The sequence below is a fragment of the Cibotium barometz genome, chromosome 59 (assembly GCF_041138505.1).
Source record: "Cibotium barometz isolate CiBa-2024 chromosome 59, ASM4113850v1, whole genome shotgun sequence".
Classification (NCBI taxonomy): domain Eukaryota; kingdom Viridiplantae; phylum Streptophyta; class Polypodiopsida; order Cyatheales; family Cibotiaceae; genus Cibotium; species Cibotium barometz.
In genome coordinates this window covers 13750366-13773657 of record NC_141104.1, presented here as the reverse complement: position 1 = coordinate 13773657, position 23292 = coordinate 13750366, and the positions used below count along the sequence as shown (strand labels likewise).

General features: G+C 42.8%; 1 protein-coding gene across 3 annotated transcripts in view; it reads left to right on the top strand.

Annotated features, from left to right (window-relative positions):
* The first annotated feature begins 5136 nt into the window (after positions 1–5136).
* LOC147605499 (beta-amylase 2, chloroplastic-like) overlaps positions 5137–23292 on the top strand; it is a 75258-nt gene continuing 57102 nt past the window's right edge. For 2 of the 3 annotated variants that reach the window (XR_015265169.1, XM_086793446.1), the window contains exons 1-3: positions 5137–5668; positions 6063–6134; positions 6252–6638. Coding sequence is in view for 1 of the 3 variants with exons in the window: in XM_086793446.1 (XP_086649572.1) it covers positions 6315–6638 (324 nt within the window). In the remaining 2 variants the exon portion in view is untranslated. The remainder of the gene's footprint in view (positions 5669–6062; positions 6135–6251; positions 6639–23292) is intronic. The other variant, XR_015265170.1, reaches the window with a different exon arrangement.

Below are 23292 nucleotides of genomic sequence, written 5' to 3'. Positions count from 1 at the left end.
TTAACTTACTATTAAACATTGACACAATACGAAAATGGATGCAAAAGTTTTACCTCCTACAAGATGACAGGCTCATGGGCTCACAAAAAAGCATAAAACCTTACACCCAACAAAACCAAAGGGTAAGCATTGCAAGTTATGGAAGTAGAGGGCTAATCATGACATCATGGGTCATTGAATATTTGTGCGTTTACTTTGAGGAATAACATCTTTGTAACAAAAAGTTTCATGCTAGGAACCAAAAGAAAAACAAAAATTATGGCCTTGCATTTGTTTATAGTTGATGGATGTATGTACTTTGGCTAAACCTCAATCGCCTCAATCTTCCACCTTATGTGAATGGTTGGATATTTTAAAGATAAAGTACATGAGAAACGTACTATGATTAAATTCTTTTTGGCATCTTTTAGATTGATCTATGATTATGGAAGGAAAGGGCCTTTAACAAGCCATGGAAAACAAGCACATACATGTTTTTTTGTAAAATATACAAGTATAAAGGCACGTTGTTGTGTTTGAATAGTTGTACATCCCAAAAGGTAGTGTCAACATTCACACAAAGAACACTTACCCACTTGTAAAAGGACCTCTTCTTCTTTTTTTCCACATCCCCATATGTTTTTCAAAACTGTTTAATTTATTTAATTGAAGTCATATAGCACACACAATGCTTTTTACACAATAATGGCATTTTATATTATGATAAACTAATGAACTTATCAATAAAAATTTATCATTGGAATCACAACCTTGCCACCATTGAAAGTGTGAATGGGCTTGACTAATTAAACAAATATACATGTATAAAAACTTAATGCAGAAGACAACCTTTTAGATACATATTAACACACGTAATAATAGGGGAAAAAGGAAGTGCTTCAAACCATAGGTGATTTGGGTATCAATCTTTGTGTGGACATCATGCCAAATTTTACATGTGAATATAGCCTATGCTCATCAACTCAAAGAGGGTGGCATATCGTACTATATACAAAAAGAGGATGCTATTTTTTTAAAACCAAGCTCAATTACTACACTAATCAATCTAATGCATTTATTATAATACCATAACAAGGTCACATAGTAAGAAATTGTTTGATTAACACATCGAGTACTTGAAGTAACAACGTTAATAAATCTATGCTTTTCTTATGCACACTTGAGAACTGACAACCCCCACAAAACCAAAATGTTCTCTCCTCACAAAAACAACAAAGGGGTTTTAGTGTGAATTTGTAATATAGACAATTATTAAGGTTTTTAAGGGCTATACTTGTCTTGAATCACGTTACATTTGAGCCCTACCATGTGAAGGATGTGTGATGGTTTAAAACATGCAGAGAGCGTAAGTTTCAACGTTTTGGTGCATGTGCTTAAAATTTGTGATGAGCAAAACTTATAAAGAGTTGTGAAGGCTATTCTTGACTTTTCAAATATCTTGATAAGTGTAAGATAGACACTTTTTTCAAAGCTCGAATGAGGGGCACTAAGATATTAACAACTCTATAAACTAAAATTAATTCAAGGCACTCCTCAAAATTTGTTTTGATTTTCAACAATTTGCTAAACACTGATTTTTTAATAGACATACATAAAAAAAACTAAAAAATACATATATGCGGCATGAGCTTAAAGCCATGAATAAGATGCCTTAAATTGCATGATGCAAAAAAGGTAAAAAATATATCCTTGAGTTCTTTTAAAAAGTTTAAATTGCATTTTTAAGAGCACCGCAAAAGATATATAAATAGTTTTGGAAAGGGAACAAGACTAAGGGTTTATGATCATGCAACAAATCAAGAGCATGTAAAAATCAAGGTCTTAAATAATTCACATGGTGCATGAAAAGTAACATGAAAGCTAAGGATATAACATAAATTCTTGTTGCTAAAACATTTTTGAAAAATAGGTAGCTTATATTTTGTTTTCAATGCAAGATCTCGAATGGAGATCTAAGAATAAATAAGTGATTGCACATGCTAATCACACCCCTCCATGCAAATGAGCGTGCCTACTACACATGCTTGTAAAATGAGCCTGCACATGCTGATCGCACCCCTCCATGCAAATGAGTCTGCTTACTACACATGCTAATCACACCCCTCCATGCAAATGAGTCTGCTTACTACACATGCTTGCAAAATTCTAAGTGTGTGAAGTAGTTCATGAAGGAAAGGTGGATGAGTAAATTAATAAGTGAATACTCATCTCTATTCTTTTAAAATGATGGAAGGTCCACGAAAAGGTGAACTAATAAGCAACCAAAATTTCGTAACATTTCAAAGTATAAATCATACTTATGCTTCCTTTATGCTCAAAAGTCGTAAAAAAGGATACTAAAAATAAGTCTTTCCTCTTAATTTAAATTAGAATTTTGATAATATCTCAAGGTATGAAAGCACTGAATAGTTTAAACTGGATGTTTTGGTATCTCACGGTATACACTATAATGAAAATATACCTTCCTCTTACTTTGATTTAGAATTGTTGGAAATACCTCAAGGTGTGAAACCATTAAATAGTTTTGATTTGATGTTTTGTAGAAACAAATAAAAGAACCTAATAATATAATACAATCGCAAGGCCTGAATCAAAAATTTGAATCCCCTAACAACCAACCAGGTCACACTCTTGAGGACTAGCTAAGAGTGTGACAACACACTTTTAAGTACTACGACACGAGAAGGTCTAAATCTTGATTTAATATTATGGTGTTGGGATGTGAGGTAGAAATGCTATTATCGTGGATGCTCTCACTAGACTTGCCCTTCTAGTTAAGGGATTTATTTATGAATGGGAGTTATTCATGCTGTATTTCTTGTGATGTATTATTTAGTACACGGGTAGATTATACATAGGTATTTAGATTATACTTAGGTATCGGTAATTAGATTGTACTTATTTATGAATGGGAGTTAATCATGATGTATTTGATGATTAATACATAGGCATGTCCTATAATGTTGTAATATCATTGGAAAATAATTTATAAGGTTACGAATAAAAATGTGGAGACGATTTAGTTCATATAAGTGAAAAGACATATAATGATTATGTTTTCTTTATTATATTCACAAATGGGAAATGGAATAAAAAGATGATAAAATAAATGTAAGAAATTTATAAATATATTTTTTTAAAGGTAATTCTATACAATTGTGTAAATGGAAATTGATATTTTATATGGAAGGTGTTGAGTAGGGAAACAACCATATGGCCTTTTCCCACAATGATGTGTGTAGGTGAGCTCCAAAGAGCAACCAGTAAGGCTTGGCAGCATTAAGAACATTTGATTCTAGAACTTTAATAGCTTAGACCGCGAGACTTTATCATTTTCATAGCATCTCCTATAGATGGTTTGGCTTCCCTCCTCCATAATTTTAAGTTACGGTGGGGTTTCTATAAATTTGGGTGCTAAACATTTGAACATGGGTAGTATATTGAACCAATTAATATACATGCCATCTAGCTTATTGATTAGGTTTCTAGACAGTGCCTTAGGTTCTACAATGAAGTTGAGGGATATTAAATATGTATATACTAGGAAATCAAATGTAGTAATGGCAAAGAGTAAAATGCATTTTCTCACTTACAGCTAACTTAAATCACATTTAGGAAAAAACAAAGATTTAGCATAAAGTTAAAGATCTTCCAAAACCAAGCAAATTCACTACTAAGCCCCTTTGGGCCCTTACACATATAGCAACCCATCCATGTTTCGATGATAAGAAAGAGGGTTTCATGGGCCATTGTGTAAATGGCCTAAGGTTCACATAATCTTACTTTGTAGAACTATGTTTAAGTGATCAATTATAATTATACACCTAAATGGAAATGGGAAGTTAATGGGGAAATATGTAAGCCTTGAAAATTTTAATAATGATAACAAAATTCCATTAGGCGGTCTTTTTGTAGAAACTCATATAGCATGTATTTCAATCATACAATTTTTCCTTTTTTGGTAAACTTTTTCACAATTTTTTACTCCACTTTTTATAAGTGTTTGGATTTTGAAATAAAAAATCCTCCTTTGTAAAGTCACATATATATTTTTACATTGAACAACTATTTGCTTAATCCTTCTTTGCATGTATGTGGCATGGAAATTAAAACATCCTTCTTTGTGCATGAACACGTTGTGTTACATACATGCAACATGACCATCTTGGAATAAAATGAATTATTATAGTTATAAACCTAAATGGTAATATGAAGTTAATGATTGGACAAAGCCATTTTGGTTGTGTTGAGTATTAATCGAGGGCTAACTAATACAAGGTTATCACTTATGTTATAAATACATAGGTTTTCGTAGTCATGAATCCTTTGAACAACATGTAGCTTCTTTGCAAAATTGTTACCCCCTCGTGCTTCTTTACGTTGTTGCCCTTTTCTATGTCACTATGATGCTCACTAATGGTTACCTTTTTTCAGCTTACCACCACCACCCGACTCTCCTCCACAACACCTCTCAATCAACATTTCCTAAGATCCCCTGTGCCTATATGGCACCATTGCTCTCTTGCTTCTTGTACTTCTCCTCCTCCTCTTTTTCCTTCTCATGAGTGGTTTGAGAGATCCAATGAGCCTATGGCTTTCTTCCATGTGCTGGCATGCCCTTTTCCCTTGCTTGTCGTAGTGGAAAACCCCACTCATAAAACTACAAGGGAGCCTTTCTTTCAAAACTAGGATGCCATTTTTTTCTTCAAAAAAGTGGGCTTCAAAACCATTTTAACCTTAAAAAGGAATCCACCTTTGAGAATTGGGTTTAGATGAAAGGCCACCTCAAGGACATTTTGTTGAGTAATGAAGGCCAAGGTACCTTGTAGGCCTTATTTTGAAGTCCAAGGCAGGGTTGCAAATTTGAAACCTGACGCATGCTCAACAAGATACACGTGTCCATAGTGCGATTTGGTACTACACGTAAGAGATTTTACTAGAGTGAAAGCATATTACCTTTGGAATGGGACTAAACATACGAGATTTTATTAAAGTGAAAGGAGATTAGGTTATATATTTGGAATTGAACTAAACATAGGAGTTAAACCACATTGGGTTAATTAAAGTGAAACCACATTAGGTCAATTAAAGTGAAACCACATTGGGTTATAACTTTGGGGATAGGAGATTTTTATTAGAATGAAAACACATTAGGTTCTACCTTTGGAACAAGTATTGAGAGATCTAATAATGACAACTACATTAATGATTTTTGTTTTCTCTGTAGTGATGTAGGGTGCGTTTAGTGCGCGCGCGTGTACTACTCTCCCGGCATGTTGTCTGAGGGCTCAAAAACAAAAGGGAGGGAGCTTTTACAATCGCAACAGAATTAGGAGTAGCTGAGGAAAGGCAGAGAGATCCACACACACACACACACACACACACACACACACACACACACACACAGAGACACACACACAAAGCATACAAACTAAGCATACAAACTGTACTGCTTCTTCCTCGGATCCCCCTTCATCATTTCAGCAAGATCTGCAGCTCATCGTCACCAAAGCTCGCGCTTCTCAACAGCTTTCCTTTCTGCTTTTTGCCTTTCCTTCTCAATAGCAGGTCTTCCCGTGAAGTTTTTTTTGCCAACATTCGCTGTGATCGGGGCCACACCGGCCAGGCTGAAAGCCTGTTTCTGCTCACCAGCACGCAGATCTGCAAGGTATGAGTGCCTGCAAAAGCATCTCTTTTTGCTTTTTCCTTTCCTCCTCCTTGCAAAATGAACCTCAAAGCTTTCTTCTACAACCCCTTGCTTTTGTTTCTCTCTCTCTGCGAGATTTTTGCTTTTTAATGAAACAGAAAGCTTTTTGTGAAAAATATGAACAGGCCAGCCAGGTAGTTATTTTTTTCCTAAAACCCTAGCAGGTACAGTAGACATGGCCTGCTTGCATGTCTGAGCGTGCGTGCTTGCACGCTTGGAAGCCCCTTTGCATCGTTTGTAGTTTTCTCTCTGAATTTTGTACTTAACTGTTTTCTGCCTTTTTCTCTCATTTGTTTTTGTGTGATCTGACACCCGCCCCCCCCCCCCCCCCCCCCCCCCCCCGCCCTTCCTGCAGGTTTCCTTCTTATAACATCAACTTGGCCTTCCATGATCCCACTCAAACGCTCGAAAAAACATGTACAAAGAGGTAGAAAATCTTACATTCAGAAGAAAGTAAATCCAACCATTTCTTCGAAATCTTTGCATCTTTACAATCCTTACCGGCTCATGACAAGGCTCACTCTGCTTATCATTGTCTTACTAGACTCAGCCATCATGTTGCAACCGACCATAAGCAGAAAGGTATGATCCATTCCAAAAGCTTGCCATGGGTTTCGGACACAGAAGAATGGAAGTTGAAGCTTGCGGGAGTGGAAGCAGTGGAGAAGCAGATGATAAAGTTGAAGTGATCACAAATCCTATGGTCATTGAGCAGAAAGTGAAGAAGGAGAGGTCAAGGGAGAAGGAGAAAGAGAAAACAAAACTGAGAGAAAGACACCGCCGCTCTATTACGTCCAACATTCTAGCTGGTTTGAGGCGTTATGGCAATTATAACTTGCCTATTCGTGCTGATATCAATGATGTTATTAAAGCTCTTGCCCGAGAGGCAGGCTGGACAGTTGAAGCTGATGGAACGACTTTCCGCTCAAAGGTTAGTTTGCTGCCTAATTTTTTGGTTGGGTTACAGTCCCTCTACCTAGCAGTATAGTAACGTGCCTACAAACTAGCTAAATACGAGCCATAATAAGTCCACAAGAGTGCATCTGTTAATACGATTGAAGGTTAGAACCATGTTGAAATCATGCAGTATCTCACATATGATGAGGGGTAGATGTTTGCATGCATGATTTATTGAAGCTTAGAGCCGTGCTGCAGCTTTTCCGGAAGCTTTATAAATACAGGTGTAGCAATTTTGCCTTAAACATTGATATCTAATATCTTGTTGCGGGGCTAGGGTATGGGCGCAAGAATCCAACTGTAAAGACCAGAGGGGTAGATCTTGTCATTCTACAAGGAGCAGCAGACACATCACGAGGGAGATAGTTGAGTAAAATCTTGAGCTGGTCGATAAGGTGGCCGTCAAAAGTTGTTGATTCCCGAGTAGGTCATTTTGTGTCGTCATGTCAAGAGAAGAGCTGCTGTTTCTATTCAGGTCCACAGAGAATTCAATACATTAGGTGGTTTCGTTCAATGAGAGCAAACTTATGAAGGACTCAGTTCCTCTCCACATGTGAATATGAGAAGGCCTTCTAGTTGTGCCACTTGCTCCCACACTTGGATGTCATGTGGACATGCTACACCAGACAATTGAGGGTGTGTAGGAACCCTCAATTGGTGGTACTAGTGACACCAAGTTAATGGGAGATGGATAGTGTGCAATCCATGGCTGTGGACAGCTCTTTGGCCACCCAAAAAGGGGGCCGTGGACATGTTGGGTACCTAGGTTTGGTAGGCGCTAGAAGAGCCAAGGTAAGGTGCCTAGAACAAGCATGTCTTTTCATGAAGATTGAAAGGGCCAACCCTACACCTTAGTCTGCCAGTGGAGGGGCAGCCCTAGCACCTGGCGTGCATTGACAGACTCAACCACGTGTCCAAGAGATAAAGATATAGTGTAATATGCGGAAGCTTTGGGGGAGATCGAGGTAACTTCAATGCTCAAAAATCAGCACACTTTTCACGACGAGAATAACGCACAAAACTGAACATAGATGTGCAGAAAATAGAGAGAGAGAGAGAGGGAGAAGAGGACATAGTATTGGGTCCCTAATACCCGCTGTAGGGTCCCCACCATGGATGGTGTATTTGCTATTATTAGAATGATGCAAAATCTGAAATAAAAGATTGAACCTGAACCTTCTTGGCTAAGGAGAATCCTCTGCCCTTGACCTTCAATCCTTCACCCTTGCGTTAGCTTCTCCTTGGCTGTCTTGGCCCCTTGATTGGCTTCAGCACTTGGGGAAATATGAGATAGCTAGGACTGATTTATGCGCCTGGTATTTATACCCCAACTAGATGCTGGTCGGCTGGTTTTATCCAGGTCGGTTTGCTGAAATAAGCCCCACGACCTGTTTAAAGTAGCATTAAATGCTAAAAATTCCATGTGTTCACACCTATACTGCCTGGCCACTTGCGCATGCTGCTGGACAGCTTTCTGGGCTCTGGCCGCATGCAGTCCTGGCTGCCCTATGGGCTAGCCGACTAGCTGGGTTGGCCCAAAGGCAAGTCGGCTGCTTGGCCAAGCCCTCTTGGGCTGGTCGACAGTCTGTCCAGCCCCTCCTGGGTTTGTGGGCAAGGGCCATGGGCGGCCTAAGGCCTACCCCTTGCCCAAACATGGGGTATAATACCCCTTTCTGGGGTAGCTCTAATGGATGCCCCCTTCTACCTACACAGTTGTGTGGCATCTGGCCACAGACCAAACACACAGAGCAACTGACATCATTCCAGAGGGAGACTCTGAAACCGGCCTCTGGTAGAAACCAAAGTGCGGTAGACTAGCAGTCACCTATCCAATTGTAGTCCAGACAATTAAACAAACAAACCAGAGCTAGAGTGCTCCAAAACAAAAAGGAGAATGACACCTGTTGGCCCCAAAGCTTGGCGCCCCTTTCGGTATTTCTTTATTCAATTTCAATGGAAAAGCTTAATTGAGTACAACAAAGCCAGTCAAGGAAAAGAAACTTGCATGTCCAATCTGGCAACTGTCAAGACCTCTTAGCATAGAGGATACACATACAGATCTGTGTCCCACAAAAGCAACACACTGCTGTCTCCTCTAATCAACCAAAACAATGCAACAGGGAAGCCTTGAGCACGCATCTGGCTGTTCCATGATCGTAGCCTCAAACTCAGCCAAAGAACAAATCCACCATCTCTGCCACACGCCTCCTCTCACAAAGGGCTAGAAGAAACAACTTTGAAGCAGTCGTAAGCCAGTGGAAAGAGAGAAAGATATTCAGTAGGTACACTGCTGTCCCTCAGTCCAATCCTCCTTAAAAACACCAGCCCTGAGAGTACAGAGTATGCTGTCTTGAATTGCAGCCACCCGCCTTTACCCTCCAGAGCTCACACGAGGGGGGGGGGGGGAGAGAGAGAGAGAGAGAGAGAGAGAGAGAGAGAGAGAGAGAGAGAGAGAGAGAGAGAGGCTGCGCCTGTTGACCTGTCAATCGCCTCTCTTGTCTTTGTACCCGCTGTCCTGCAGTTGCTTGTACCAGTTGCCCTGCACCATGCACCAGTTGTCTTGCACACAGACCTAGACCTGCACCAGCCGACTTGCGCCAGTTGTCCTGTATAGACCTGCACTAGCCGACTTGCACCAGCTGCCTTGTACAGACCTGCACCAGCCGACCTGCGCTAGCTGCCCTGTACCAGTTGCCTTGCAGCTGCCTGCGCCAGATGACATGCAGCAGTCGCCTGTATGAATTGCCGCCTGTACCAGTTGGCCTGCACCGACCTGCACCAGTCGACATGCACCAGCCTGTACCTGCTGACCTGCACTAGCTGTCCTGTACCAGTCGACCTGCACGGATCTCTTCAGGCGACCCCCACTCCTTCCTCTCCATGCAGCCGGTCGCCTTGCCCTTTCCAAAAGCAAGAGAGAGAGAAGTGGAGAGAGGCGTGTACCTCCAAAAATGGAGTAGTCTCTCCCCAAACTTATCCATAAGAAATTCTAAGGCCCTAAGGCCTTTAAGTTTATTAAAACTTATCCCTAGGGGCCCCTTATGCTTAGGGGCCACCCAAGGTTAAAACATATAAATATTAAATCCCTTGGTCCCCCTTCACACTTGGGGATGTCCACACATGTTACCATTTGTCCGGGCACCCAAGTATGAATCGTGAAATATTTATCTTGCTCACCGAACACCATGCTCACACATGTGCTGTACCAATTTCACAGGGTCATGACACTCATATCGCGGACTGGCACTGTTTCATGCATTGACCTCGGACGAATGGAGTGGAACTCTGGCTTACTCGTCCTGGATTGGGCTCAATGGGACCAGTTTTCCAACCCAAGTCTTGCACCTTCTTGTGTAGATATGTCTACTTGGCATCCAAGTGCGAGATGCACGTGACATCCCTTTCTGCTTAACTTGATGGAAGCTGCATAGCCTCCAAATAATCCGTCAATAATGATGCACGTGACATCCCTTTCTGCTTAACTTGATGGAAGCTGCATAGCCTCCAAATAATCCGTCAATAACGTCGGATAGTCGTTGAATAACTCTTTGTCAAGCCATACTGCTTCGTGGGTCCCTCGGTCCTGAAACTTTGTGAGGAACTGTCTTTGTCTTCAGCTCGAGCCATGCTTGAAACAGTGCAAAAGGATTTGTTTTGGAACCATCACTTTAGCTTCATCAATAATATCTGGTTCCGCTTCGTCTTTCACTTTTGAAGGGATCGAACTTGCATATGGTTTTAACCAACTGACATGGAACACATCGTGCATAGTCCAGCTCGGAGGTAGCTTCAACTACATTGAATCCTCATTGATCTTTCTTTAGATGGGGAAAGGTCTGAAGCTCCTGAATGACAACTTTGGGCATCGCTTGCCCATCTGTTTTAACCTTTGCTTCATAATCCGAAGATAAACCAAATCACTTTCCGAAAACTTCATATCTCTTCAGTCTTTGTTGGCCTGTCGAGTGTAGGTCTCTTGCGCGTTAGCCAATCTGTCTTTTATTAACTCCAAAATCTCCTGGTAAGACTCCGTCAATTTGTTTGCTTCAAGTACTGAAGACGAGGTTTTGGTCAATAGTAGCGACTGGAATGATCTTCCAAATGGTGCCTCATATGGAGTCTTGTCAATAGCTGAAGAAAAAGAATCATTCAAAACAGCTTGAACTAAAGGTAAGTAAGATTCCCACTTACCTTACCGATCGTGGACATAACACTTCAATACATCAAAGGCCAACTGGTTGTAGATTTTTGTCTAGCCGTTCATCTGTGTGTGAAATGCACTGGAAAAATTCAATTTAGTATTAAAGTTATTAAACGATGCCCTCTAAAAAATGACTGGTAAACTTGGCATCTTGGTCTGACACTATGGTCCTAAGGATCTCGCCAATCGGGTATCAATGTCGAATGAACAAATGGGCAACATCTTCGGCGGTCACATTGGCCCTACATGGAATAAGCATAACAAATTTGCTAAATCTCACACGAGTGCAGCTATATTGGAAGAAACACCCATATGCTCAGTTGTATCCGATAAAATGTCTAGGGCTCATGATCTTTTCGGAACCTTCCCGGAACATAAATACAAAAGATCTCCAAGATAGCTAGTCCTAGAGAATTGCATAATGTCAGGCTCCATGGGTCATACATGTACACCATGTGAGGTCCCACAAGCCACACATGTACTATCATGTCAGGCTACACCAGCCATACATGTATTGTCATGTCAGGCTCCATATGCCACACAGACACACCAGCGAGAAAGCGGCACGTTTGCTCGTCCCATTGTAAAAGATGAGAAAAGAATGCAAGAGGGTGTGAAATGGTGGGAGACATTTGGGACTTGCAAACCCAAATTACAAGCTCTTGCACTTAGGGTGCTTTCTCAAGGCATATGTGCCTCCCCATGTGAAAGAAATTGGAGCACATTTTCTCTCATTCATACTAAGAGAAGAAACAGGCTTCTCCCTTCTCATACGGAGAAGCTTGTTTTCATACACACACAAACTTGAGGCTCATCTCCAAGATCAAAGAAAGAGGCTATGAGAGAATGGAGCATAGTAGTTAGGGGGTTGTTTGAAGCGGGTTTCCTAAAAGTTTCAAACGTGTTTCAAACGGGTTTCGTAAAATTAGCCCGAAGTTTCCTACCTACAGGTTTTTGCATGTACAAAATTTCAAATATATATTGTATAAAATATGTAAAAATAACACTAAATGCATAGAATACATGGAAATATCAATTTGAAGCCTATAGTCTATAGTCTTTGAATCACAAACAACAAAAACCATATAATCATCCATCATCAATGTCAAACCATACATGACACTATCACGACTCACACTACATAGGTTAAAACTTATAAGTTTGAAGTGTTCATGTCACATCAATGATCATACATGAATCATGATGAATCAATAGTCATGGCCCAATGCCCATAAACAATACATAATAAATCAAGATAAGCCACATGGCTCATGGACAATGGCTCAGGCTCTCGACTCTCAGCCTAGCTAGTAGCTAGTCTTGCAAGTCTCCTCAATCTCCTTATCCTCATCATCGTCAGACTTGGACTCATTGTGAGAATCTAAATCAGATGTGGAGGAAGACTCAGCTGTTGCACTCGCCTCACCTGCTGCACTGGAACTAGCACCTGTTGCTGTAGATGAATGTGCACGACTAACATGTGCAGGTGCTGTGATCTCCTCATATAGCATGGCATAAATGTCACGCTCCTCTCGAGGAATCTCTGGGACTTCTCACACTTTGTCAATGTCGATTTTATCAACATTGACTTGGTGAGGCTCGATGGGATTGCCTACCTGCTCAATTAGGCAGAGGTTGCAATGACAAAATACCAACCCCTCTAATTGAGCAGTGGACAACCGATTTCTTTTCTTTGTATGGAAGAGGGTCCAAGTGCTCCAATTCCTCTCGCAAGGACCCGAGCTACAATCCTATGATAGGACTCGAATGGCGAGGGATTTCTGTCATAATTCATGCAACAAAAGAAGTTGAAGCCCTTATTAGAAATAACTTATAAGTATAATACAAGTGGATTCTTATGCAAGATTCAAGAACCAAGAGTCAAGACTCACCAAGTGAGGGGTGTTGATGCCATATTTCTCCCATCATGACACTGGCTGTAGCTGTGTCTTCCGCATTTTGGCCGTCATTGAACCAAGTTTAAAGCTACCATTTCGGAAAATAAGCAGCTCATCCTCCAGCTGCCTTAGCAGGTCCACATCCTCTCTTGTGTATCTTTGGATGTACTGCTGCCATCCATCCTCAAGCTCCTCATTATTGTATTGCTCCTCATTTCTCCAAAGAGGATGCAATATGTGAGCAACTGCATGGATTGGTCTATGAAACCAATCCCATCGTGTGTTCCACACGGCTCGGATGTCCTGAACCCTAAAAAAACAGCCATGAAATGTATACAGTATAATGTCACGACTCATAAACATGATATTATACAAGATTGAAGAATCAAAGAGACTAAGAGTGCATGCATAATGCAGCATACCTCTTTGCTGATAAGATAGTGTAGCGGTTCAAAGCTTCACCAATTCTACCCATGAACTCGTACAGGAGTCCCAGAGTGTTGCCCTCCATGTCTGTGATGCGAAGAACACTATAAATAGATTGAATAGCCTTTATGAGAGCTTCAGTGTTACAGGACTGAGTATTTTACCTCTTTTCTTAAGCATTGTGATTATGTTTAAACATGTTTAGCATTCACTGATCATGTTTTACTCTGTATATGCATGTGTAAGTTTGTACACGTGTGTGGATGCAAATACATGTTTGGTGTGTGTGTGTGTGTACATGTGTGTACATGCTCATATGTTTGTTCATGTGCATGTATTTTTGGGTCCTTCTCTTACCTTGTTGCAGGTGTAGCAGTTCTGTGTGTAGCAGTTTCCTTCTCAAAGCAATCTGTGGGTCAGCCCTGCAAGTACAACCAGTCAGCAGCCAACGCAACAGCTGACGTGGCACTGCCACGTGGCACAGGTGATTGATGTAGACAGCTTATGTAGCACTTGTGGCACAGGCAGCTTACGTGGTTGGCTGCAGGAGCTGACATGGTTGGCTGCAGGCGATGACAGGGCACAGGTGGTTGGCTGCAGGTGATGACATGGCACAGGCGTTGCCAGCTGTAAGAGGCAGGCCTGGCTAGCAGTCCAGTAGGACTCAGCGCAAGAGAGGCGAGCAGGCGCACTCAGCGCAAGGAAAAGCGCCGGGCAGCAAACGCAAGAGAAAACTCCGGGTAGCAGAACGCGAAGGCGACGGGCAGCTCATGAGCTCTTGGGTGGCCTCTTGCTTTGCCTGCATCTGTAGATTGGCTTTGATGCTCCCTCTTTGCAAGGCCTTGGCAATGGGGATGGGAGTCCTTTGTGCCCGTGGTGCAAAGCTACCTTCTGAAACCTTTTGTTTCTTGGATACACTTGTACTACCTGGAGCTGACACATCCACATCTTCCTCCTCATCTTCATTCCTCTCCTTTTCTGTCGGTAACTTCATTTGGCCTAATAATTTGGCTCTCTTCCACTCTTGTAATGATGCCTTGATAGCATCCGGCACAAGTGGACAAGAGCTAACTCCCTTTCCCGCTAAACTTGTGAAATGGGCCTTCACCCGGTCTATGCTGCCATCGGACTGCAAACCACAATACTTGCACTGCCATTTGGAAGCACCTCCACCTTTGTAGGAGGCCGATTTGATCACATGGGTCCACATATCACCTCTTGTGCGAGGCATTTTGTTGAAGGAGTGTGCCTGTAGAGAAACCCCCAATTTTCAAAACACTTCAATTGACAAAAATCAGCGGATTACATAGCTGCTTAAAAGTTAAGACCCTTGGCCAAAGTCTAAGGCAAACATTGGAGGCTTAATGGGGTCTCTGTGAAGAAAACCCCCATTTTGCAACATCTCCATCTTGCCCCAAATTGGCTAAAATTAGCAAGCAAGATTGATAAAAAAACACACTTGGCTGTAGACACGCGACCAGAGTGAGGAAACGTGGAGGTTTGGGCCAGGCCGGGCAGCGCTCGTATTCGCTGGTGACGAGGAGGGGAAGGCGGTGCACGGAAACCAGAGAAAATGTTATCGAACAACTTGCCGCTTGATGTTGACGTTGGATTTTGGGGAAAAAAAATGTTATAAAAAACGTGTGAAAGAAACGCGTTTTCTAGAAGGAAACGTCAGGGAATGAAACATGTTTCCTAACTACACTGGAATGGAGATCATGTTGGAAATGCTTAACAAAGAAAAAGATGAGGAGCGCTTGATAGCCTCTTGCAAAATTTGCAAGGGCTATTGCAGAGACAGATGAGGCTTTGGAGCCTCTTTCGATTGCTCCACCCTCTACAGATGGCTAGCCATCCTCTAGCCATGTTGGGACATCATACTGAGTTGCTACCGAGGCTTATGAGTTTGATGATGATGATGAGGAGGAGGAGTTTGTGCAGATGAGGATGAGGAGTCCATTGATCATGCTGAGGATGAGGGGAGCTTTGATGAGGCTTAGGGCTACTTAGTATTTTTCCACTCTATACTTATGTTTTGTTGTCCACTTCCTACCTATGTTTTTCCTCACTGGCTCAGGAGTTAGTCTACAGGTTTTGCAGCTTGCCCATTGAGGAGTGAGCACTCCATTATCCATGTTTTTACTCGCTTCCACTTATGTTTTATTTAGTTTCTTGAGGCTTGGACCTCCTCATGTTTATCCACAACCTACAGGTGACAGGTTTTGGCATTTGTTCACTCCATGCTCCCTACTTATGTAACATGTTACATCATTGATCATACATGTAAATTTGTAATAAAAAGTCTGGAGTTTGGATTCCGGCTCTACATCATTTATGTTTTTTCTAATCCCAAAATCTTTGTAGTTTCAAGTTTCTTTGGTTTTTTATGTCATATGTAGCATGCTTTTTCTTAAATTTAGGGTGCCGTATGGAATTTCTTGGGGGTCTGAACCATACTTTTTCCATACTTCCATACCCTATGCGTTTGCCGTATGAAAAAACTATGATACAAATCTTGCTCCTTGGGCTTCGGGCATCGTTGCCACCCAAACTAGAGTATGTCCAAGTAATCATTATATAGGTAGAGTAATGATCAATTCTAGTCTAATATATATACAATGAAGAGGGCTAGAGCCTAGGGATACAATCCCAATTTGTCTTGATCGCAAGACGTCTATATGCCTGTACTCCAAATATATCTGAACCAACCACTTCCTCATAAGCTCGAAGTATATCTAGGTAGTCCTATAAATACTCCTTTGGCATCCATTTCGCATTCAACAATGAATAAGAGGAACTTTTTGACCTCTGTCTTTCCTCTTTTTCTCATAGAATGAAAATTTGTTCTGGCTCTTCCATCCGTGGTGGATCCTTCAATACATGCTCCTCTGGGGGTAACCTTGTACATGGTTCCAATAAATTGTCATGGAAGGCATTATGTGTCCTCTAATGATCTGAAAGGTCCAACCGATAACATACATGGAGGAGCTTCTTGGTAACCTGAAAAAGGTTCATATACCATCGTTCCATATCTTGTCTTTGGCTATCCAAAGATAAAATCCATAGCAATACTCTCCCATAGAACGTTCAATGGGTGCAATAATCCTGCTAGCTTTTGTTGATCAAACTTGACCATCTATTTGACAAACCAAATATTCTCAAACATATAACTCAATGTTCTTTCTCATACAAGGCCTAATAAAAGTAGCTTTCCAAAGCTTGAGTTGTAATCAGTACGCTTCTTTGCCCTATTGTTCACTTTTGGCCTCAAATCCTTTGTTTCTTATAAAAGGGTTTGCATCATAAGAAAACCCTTCTTGATGACATAAGAAGTCACCAAATCTCCATTTTGCAATTTGTTCCAAAACATCTTTGAAATCCTCTTTGGTATCATAAGGATTCTTCATCAAAGTGAAATCCATATGGTAACCCATAGAACCGCATGGCTCAAGGGTATCCGAGATAATGCATCTGCTACCTTGTTGTCTTTGACGTTCATAGACCATAGCATGGCCTTTTTGGTTCAAGACTGCTCCAATGCAAGCTCATCATGTTCAAACAAAAAAAGTCTAGAATATCCAACACTAGTCCTTTGCTAACATAAAATCTCAATGCTTCAAAAAGGGTTTTGTTTCAGCTTTGGTCCACAAAGATCCCACGTGAAACCGGCCTCTGGTAGAAACCAAAGTACGGTAGACTAGCAGTAACCTATCCAATTGTAGTCCAGACAATTAAACAAATAAACTAGAGCTAGAGTGCTCCAAAAACAAAAAGGAGAACGACACCTGTTGGCCCCAAAGCTTGGCGCCCCTTTCGGTATTTCTTTATTCAATTTCAATGGAAAAGCTTAACTGAGTAAAACAAAGCTAGTCAAGGAAAAGAAACCTAAGACCTCTTAGCATAGAGGATACACATACAGATCTGTGTCCCACAAAAGCAACACACTATTGTCTCCTCTAATCAACTAAGACAATGCAACAGGGAAGCCTTGAGCACGCATCTGGCTGTTCCATGATCGTAGCCTCAAACTCAGCCAAAGAACAAATCCACCATCTAACTCTGTTTCCACCCTTCAAACTGCCACATCCCTCCTCTCACAAAGGGCCAGAGGAAACAACTCTGAAGCAGTCGTAAGCCAGTGGAAAGAGAGAGAAAGATATTCAGCAGATTCACTGCTGTCCCTCAGTCCACCAATCCTCCTCAAAAACACCAGTCCTGAGAGTATAGAGTATGCTGTCTTGAAATTGCAGCCACTTGCCTTTGCCCTCCAGAGCTCACGCGAGAGAGAGAGAGAGAGAGAGAGAGAGAGAGAGAGAGAGAGAGAGAGAGAGAGATTCAGGCTGCTCCTGTTGTCTTGTCAACCGCTTGTACTAGTTGTCCCGCACGAGCTGTCCTGTACAGACTTGCACCAGCTGACCTGCGCCAACTGTCCAGCAGTCACTTGTACCTGTTGGCCTGCACCGCCTGTACCAGTCGCCTTGCAGCCACATGCGCCACATAACCTGCTGCAGTCGCCTGTACCAGCTAACCTGCAGCAGCCGCTTGTATGAAACGCCGCCTGTACCAGTTGGCCTGCACCGACCTGCACCAGCTTGTACCTGTCGACCTGTACCTGCCGACCTGTAGCTGCTGTCCTGTATGGCTCCCCTTCAGGCGACCTGTACCAGCCGACCTGCACGTCCTCTCCTCCACGCAGCCAGCCGCCTCTCCCTTTTCCAAAAAGCAAGAGAGAGAGAGAGAGAGAGAGAGAGAGAGAGAGAGAGAGAGAGAGAGAGAGAGAGGGGAGGGAGGCGTGTACCTCCAAAAATGGAGTAGCCTCTCCCCAAATTTATCCATAAGAATATCTAAGGCTCTAAGGCCCTTTTAAGTTTATTAAAACTTATCCCTAGGGGCCACTTATGCCTAGGGGCTACCCAAGGTTAAAACATTAGAATATTAAATCCCTTGGTCCCCCTTCACACTTGGGGATGTCCACACATGTTACCATTTGTCCGGGCACCCAAGTATGAATCGTGAAATATTTATCTTGCTCACCGACCACCATGCCCACACTTGTGCTGTTCCAATTTCACAAGGTCATGACATACCTCCCTCTTGAAAAATGGCAAGCGTCCTTGATTGCAATCTGGTGATACAGCAAGACATCCAAAGTGAAAAGTACAATATGGCAAGATCAGCGTCCCAATCTCTCTAAGCCATGCATATGTAGCAACATTCACTGCAAACCAATGGTGTAGTAATAGTCCAAGTTGTATACCATTGTGAACCATACACAACCACATCCAATGTGACTAGTACACATATATCATAGAAGTCCCATAAACAGATGTACTATTAGCCATCAGTACCTTCGGGTGAGACAAAAGCTGCACCAAGCGACCTCTAGATGTCATCTGAGCCTGTCTGTATCAAGGGAGTGGAGGTGCTACCGCCCTCTTGAGCATCAGGCAATGTTCCAGACCCATGCTCTGCTGAACCTGAATGAGCTGTAACAAGAGTCGGCTCCAACTCAAAGGCATCGAGATAAAGCTGCAAAATTTGAGGTGAATCTGCTTAGTCACCCTCCTCCATCCACTTCGCATCCATTGGTGAATAGTTCTTGAACTTCACAAGATAGCGACGGGACTCTTTACCTCGTACCTTTCTTTCCTTATGTGCTAGTATTTGCTCTGGAATAAGAACCTCATCAAGTTCCTCAACTTCCGGCTGAGCCTCATCTGATACATCCTCAGGCACATTCCCATAGAAAGGTCTAAGTAGACTCGCATGAAATGCATTGTGAACCCTCCAGTGATCTGGTACCTTCAAACGATAGGCCACCTCACCAATCTTTTCCAATACTTGAAAAGGTCCATGATAGCGCATGCTCAACTTAGGGAATAAGCGCTCTTTATCCTTCATCTTTTTGAGCCTAGCTTTCTCAGATCGCAAAAGAACCCAATCACCCAATGCAAACTCTAATGCACGTCTGTGACGGTCTACTGCTTTCTTTTGCTTTTGCTGAGTTTTCTGGAGTGCTAACTTAACTCTCCGATAAGCTTCATCCATGTTCTCGACATACTGGTCAGCCTCAAAGATCTTATCCTTTGTGTGCAAAATAGGTGGTACCTTCTTCCCTCCTTCCACAATCTCAAAAGGCGCCTTGCCCGTCGAGGTATGGACAGTGTTGTTATAAGCAAACTCCACCAAAGGAAGATACTTTTTGTCATGGCCCTGTGAAAATGGAGCAGGACAAGTGTGGGCATGGTGGTTGCAGAGTCAGAATATTTTATGATTCACATGGGGGGTGCCCGGACAGAGTTTAAGATGTGTGGACATCCCTAGGTGTGAAGGGGGGAACTAGAAACATTAAGTTTTAATGTTTATTGGAGTTTGCCCCTAGGCCTTAGTGGCCCTAGGAACTTATTAAAGTTGGGGCCCTAGGGATTAAATTGGGGAGGAGTTTTCTCTCTTCTCTCTCTCTCTTCCCTTTTTGGGGAGTCGTGTAGCAAAAGAGGAGTTTTCTTCATGCGCATGATTCACTAGCGTGGAAAAGCATAGAAGCTGAAGGCGGCTGCTGAAGACCAGTCTGGTTGCTGTTTTTCTGTTGGCTGTGAGCTGTAACAGGCCGTACAGCAGCCGTACAGTGCTGTACGACTGCTGGGTTTGCTGTGGACTGAGGAGCGCAGAGCTGTGGGGCTTTTTCACTGCTGGTTTGGCTGCGCAAAAGGCCTGAACAGGCTGTACAGTCTGTTTTTCAGCAAGTACACCTTGTACAGCTGCCGTACAGTGTACGGGCAGCAAGGTACAGCAAGTACATTGCTGCAGAGGTGCTGACAGGTGCTGAACAGGTGCTGGACAGGCCTGATTACTCAAATTCAGGCGACCAGAATCAAGACAGCAAGCTGTTCATGCAAGTACAACTCTTGGCACGTATCCCGAGGCAGTACAGACGGGTACAGTGCTGATTTTCAGATCTGTATTTTCAAGGACAGCATAGGAGTGAGCATCAGGAGGAGGATACAGGCAAGTGCAAGCACATGTGTGAAGCAGGGTTGTGGATTCAAGTGCCTGCAAGCACAGATTGGTGTTGTTGCTTCCTCCAGTGTTGTTTCACGAGCTGAACTTGGTAAGCTCTGTTTCTGTTCATCTATCTCTCTTTCTACTGCTTGATGTCTGTTGCAGATATGTGTTATCTGGCTCCTTGTGAGAGGAGGGGTATGGCAGATTGACAAGAGATTAAGACAGAGATTGGACAGCACATGTATGTTTGAGCTGAGAAGATGTATCATGCTCTTGAGTTATGCCAGATGTATGCCCATGGCTGGCCTGCTTTGTGATCTTGGCTGATCAGAGGGAGGCACAGTGTGTTGCTTGAGGACACAGATCTGTGTGCATAGATCCTCTGTGCTGAGAAGGATTTGTGGGCCGTCAGATTGGACTTACAGGTGTAAACTCTTGGCTGGTCTTTGTGTTGTACTCAGCCATACATATTATTTATAATTGAATAAAGAAATACCGCAAGGGGCGCCAAGCTTTGGGGCCAACAGGTGTCGTTGTGTTTTCAGATTTGGGCACTCTAGCTCCAATCTGTGTTTTGTTTCTCATCTAGACTACAAGTGGACGGGTGATTGCTTCTACCGCACTCTGGTTTTCTATCAGAGGCCGGTTTCAAGGTTCCGTCCCCGGGACCAATCATCAACTTTCTGAAGGGGGTGAGCTCGTGGTTGCTTTGAAGAAAGCCATCGCTGAAAAATTCAGCAATCATGTCTGATACAGAGGAAGAGTACTTCTATCATGAAGAAGAAGAGCAAGAGACTTCTCCTGAAAGAGATGCAGGAGAACAGGCTGCAGATGTTGAGCCTTATGAGGATGTAACACAGCCAGAAGATGTGCATGGTAAAGAGGATGATGATGCTCGGTTCAAAGATCGCTTGGCTAGTGTTATGGATACTTTTATGCAGCTCACACAGAGTGAGAGATTTGCTGAATTTTTGAGATCTCGCACAGAACCCCGCACAGAGCCCCAGAAAAAGAAGAAGAAGGTTCGTTCAAAGAATCTTTCTCAGGGTCATAGTGGTACCACTCCACAGGATCCATCTCCTGCCCAGTTTCCGAACATGCAGCATGCTTTTGGTGCTAACCCACAGAGTTCCTTCTATGGACAGCCACCTATTCCTCAGCAGAACATGCATCCAGGTTATTTTGGTGGTGGCTCGGTGTTTCAATCCATGACTGGGGGTTATCCTCAGGGAGGCATGGGTATGTATGGGCCTTTTGGAGCCAATTTTCAGCCTGGCATGCAGGGGAATATGTATGGTGGTATGCAGTCCGGTATGCAAGGAAATGTGTTTGGAGGCATGCAACCTGGGATGCAAGGCAATATGTTTGGTGGCATGCAGCCAGGTATGCATAGTGGAATGTATGGAAACATGGCTGGAATGTATGGTATGCCTGGCATGGGAATGGGAAATGTTGACCCAATGATGGGTATGAATGTTGGGGGCAGCAATCTCACGAAACCACTTCCATATGATAATCTAACGCCTATGGGAAAGGCGAAGGATTACAAGGAAGGGGGAGCTGCAGTGAAGTTTGACACTTTCAGTGGGGCCAAGGATAAATTGAAGGCACTTACCTTTTTACAGCAGTTTGATGCTGCTTTTTCTGGTGGGAATTACACAGAGTCCTCAAAGGTGAGGAAAGCTGCCACTTTTCTCAAGGGCAATGCTTTGCAGTGGTGGTCTACTCTTCTTTTGCAGGGCATAGCACCCACCACATGGGTCCAATTCAAACAGGTTTTCTCTTCCGTATGGCTCACATCTACATTTGAGGTGGATGTTATGACCGCATGGCACAAGCTGGATGCTTCAAAGTGTGATAGTTTGGAGGATTATAACAAGAAGTTTTGGGAAGCTCTACTCCCAGTGACTTCTTATCGTGCCGTGCCATTATCTGAGCAGGTAGAGAAGTATTGTTGTGGGCTGCCCAAAGAGGTACGAGATTATTGTATAAAGACAAGAGTAACGAACATGTCACAGATGATTGAAAATGCTATGACAGCTAATGCGTTACTCACAGGTGGTTCATCTGGATTTAAAGGCAGTAAGAAATTGGGCAAGAAAGCTGAAAAATTTGGGCATGCTTCTCGTGATGCTAAAGGGTCTACAGAGACAAAGTATAAGAAGTTGCCAATGCCCAAAAGGACTTCTGAGGAAAGACAGGCTTTGAGAGATGCTCAAAAGTGTTTTTACTGTACTGAAGAGGGGCATATGTCATTCAATTGTCCCAAAAGAACGTCCAAGAAGGACCCTGACAATAAAGGAGAGCCCAAGCCAAAGAAACCAAAGCCTTCTGCAGGCTTAGTTCCTGATCTTGTGGGGGAGCAGCTAGGTGGTGAAGCTACAGAGTTGTGGAGGGCATGGGGCAAAGTGAGAGATCAGAATGCTTTGATCTTCTTTGACACAGGTGCTAGAGCCAACTTCATTTCACCAGATTTGGCTGGCCGATTGGGGATTCGCGCAGAGGAGATGGGGCCGCTACATGAGGCAAATATGGCTTGTCCAGGGTATGCAGAACCCGTTACTCCTATCATTGGGAAGCTTCGGCTTCATTTGCAGGGTTATGTGGACAGCGAGGAGTTCTTCATCATGCCTTTGGATGGCTGTGATGTTTTGTTGGGGATGCCATGGTGCCACAGGGTACATGCGGTGGTGGATACTTACAATAGGAAAATTACTCTGACTCATCGAGGGAAAGAGCATGTATTGGATGTAAAACTCAAAGGGGAATCTGTTCCTATTGTATCCGCTTCGGCGATTTCATCAGTAATGAAAAAGCATCTTTCCGCGTATTTGATTTATGTAAAGGATGCACAAGATGATGAGTCTAAGTCTAATTTGTCAATGTTAGATAAGGACATGGCTGATTTCTTAAGTGGGTTTCAAGACTGTTTTTCCGAGTCATTGCCAGGAGAATTACCTCCTGAGAGGCCAGAAGATCATGCCATAGATCTGATTCCTGGTAGTACTCCACCGAATAGACCGCCGTATCGTGTTAGTGCAGCCCAACAGGAAGAGATTATGAGTCAGGTGCAGGAGCTATTGAATAAGGGGTTGATTCAG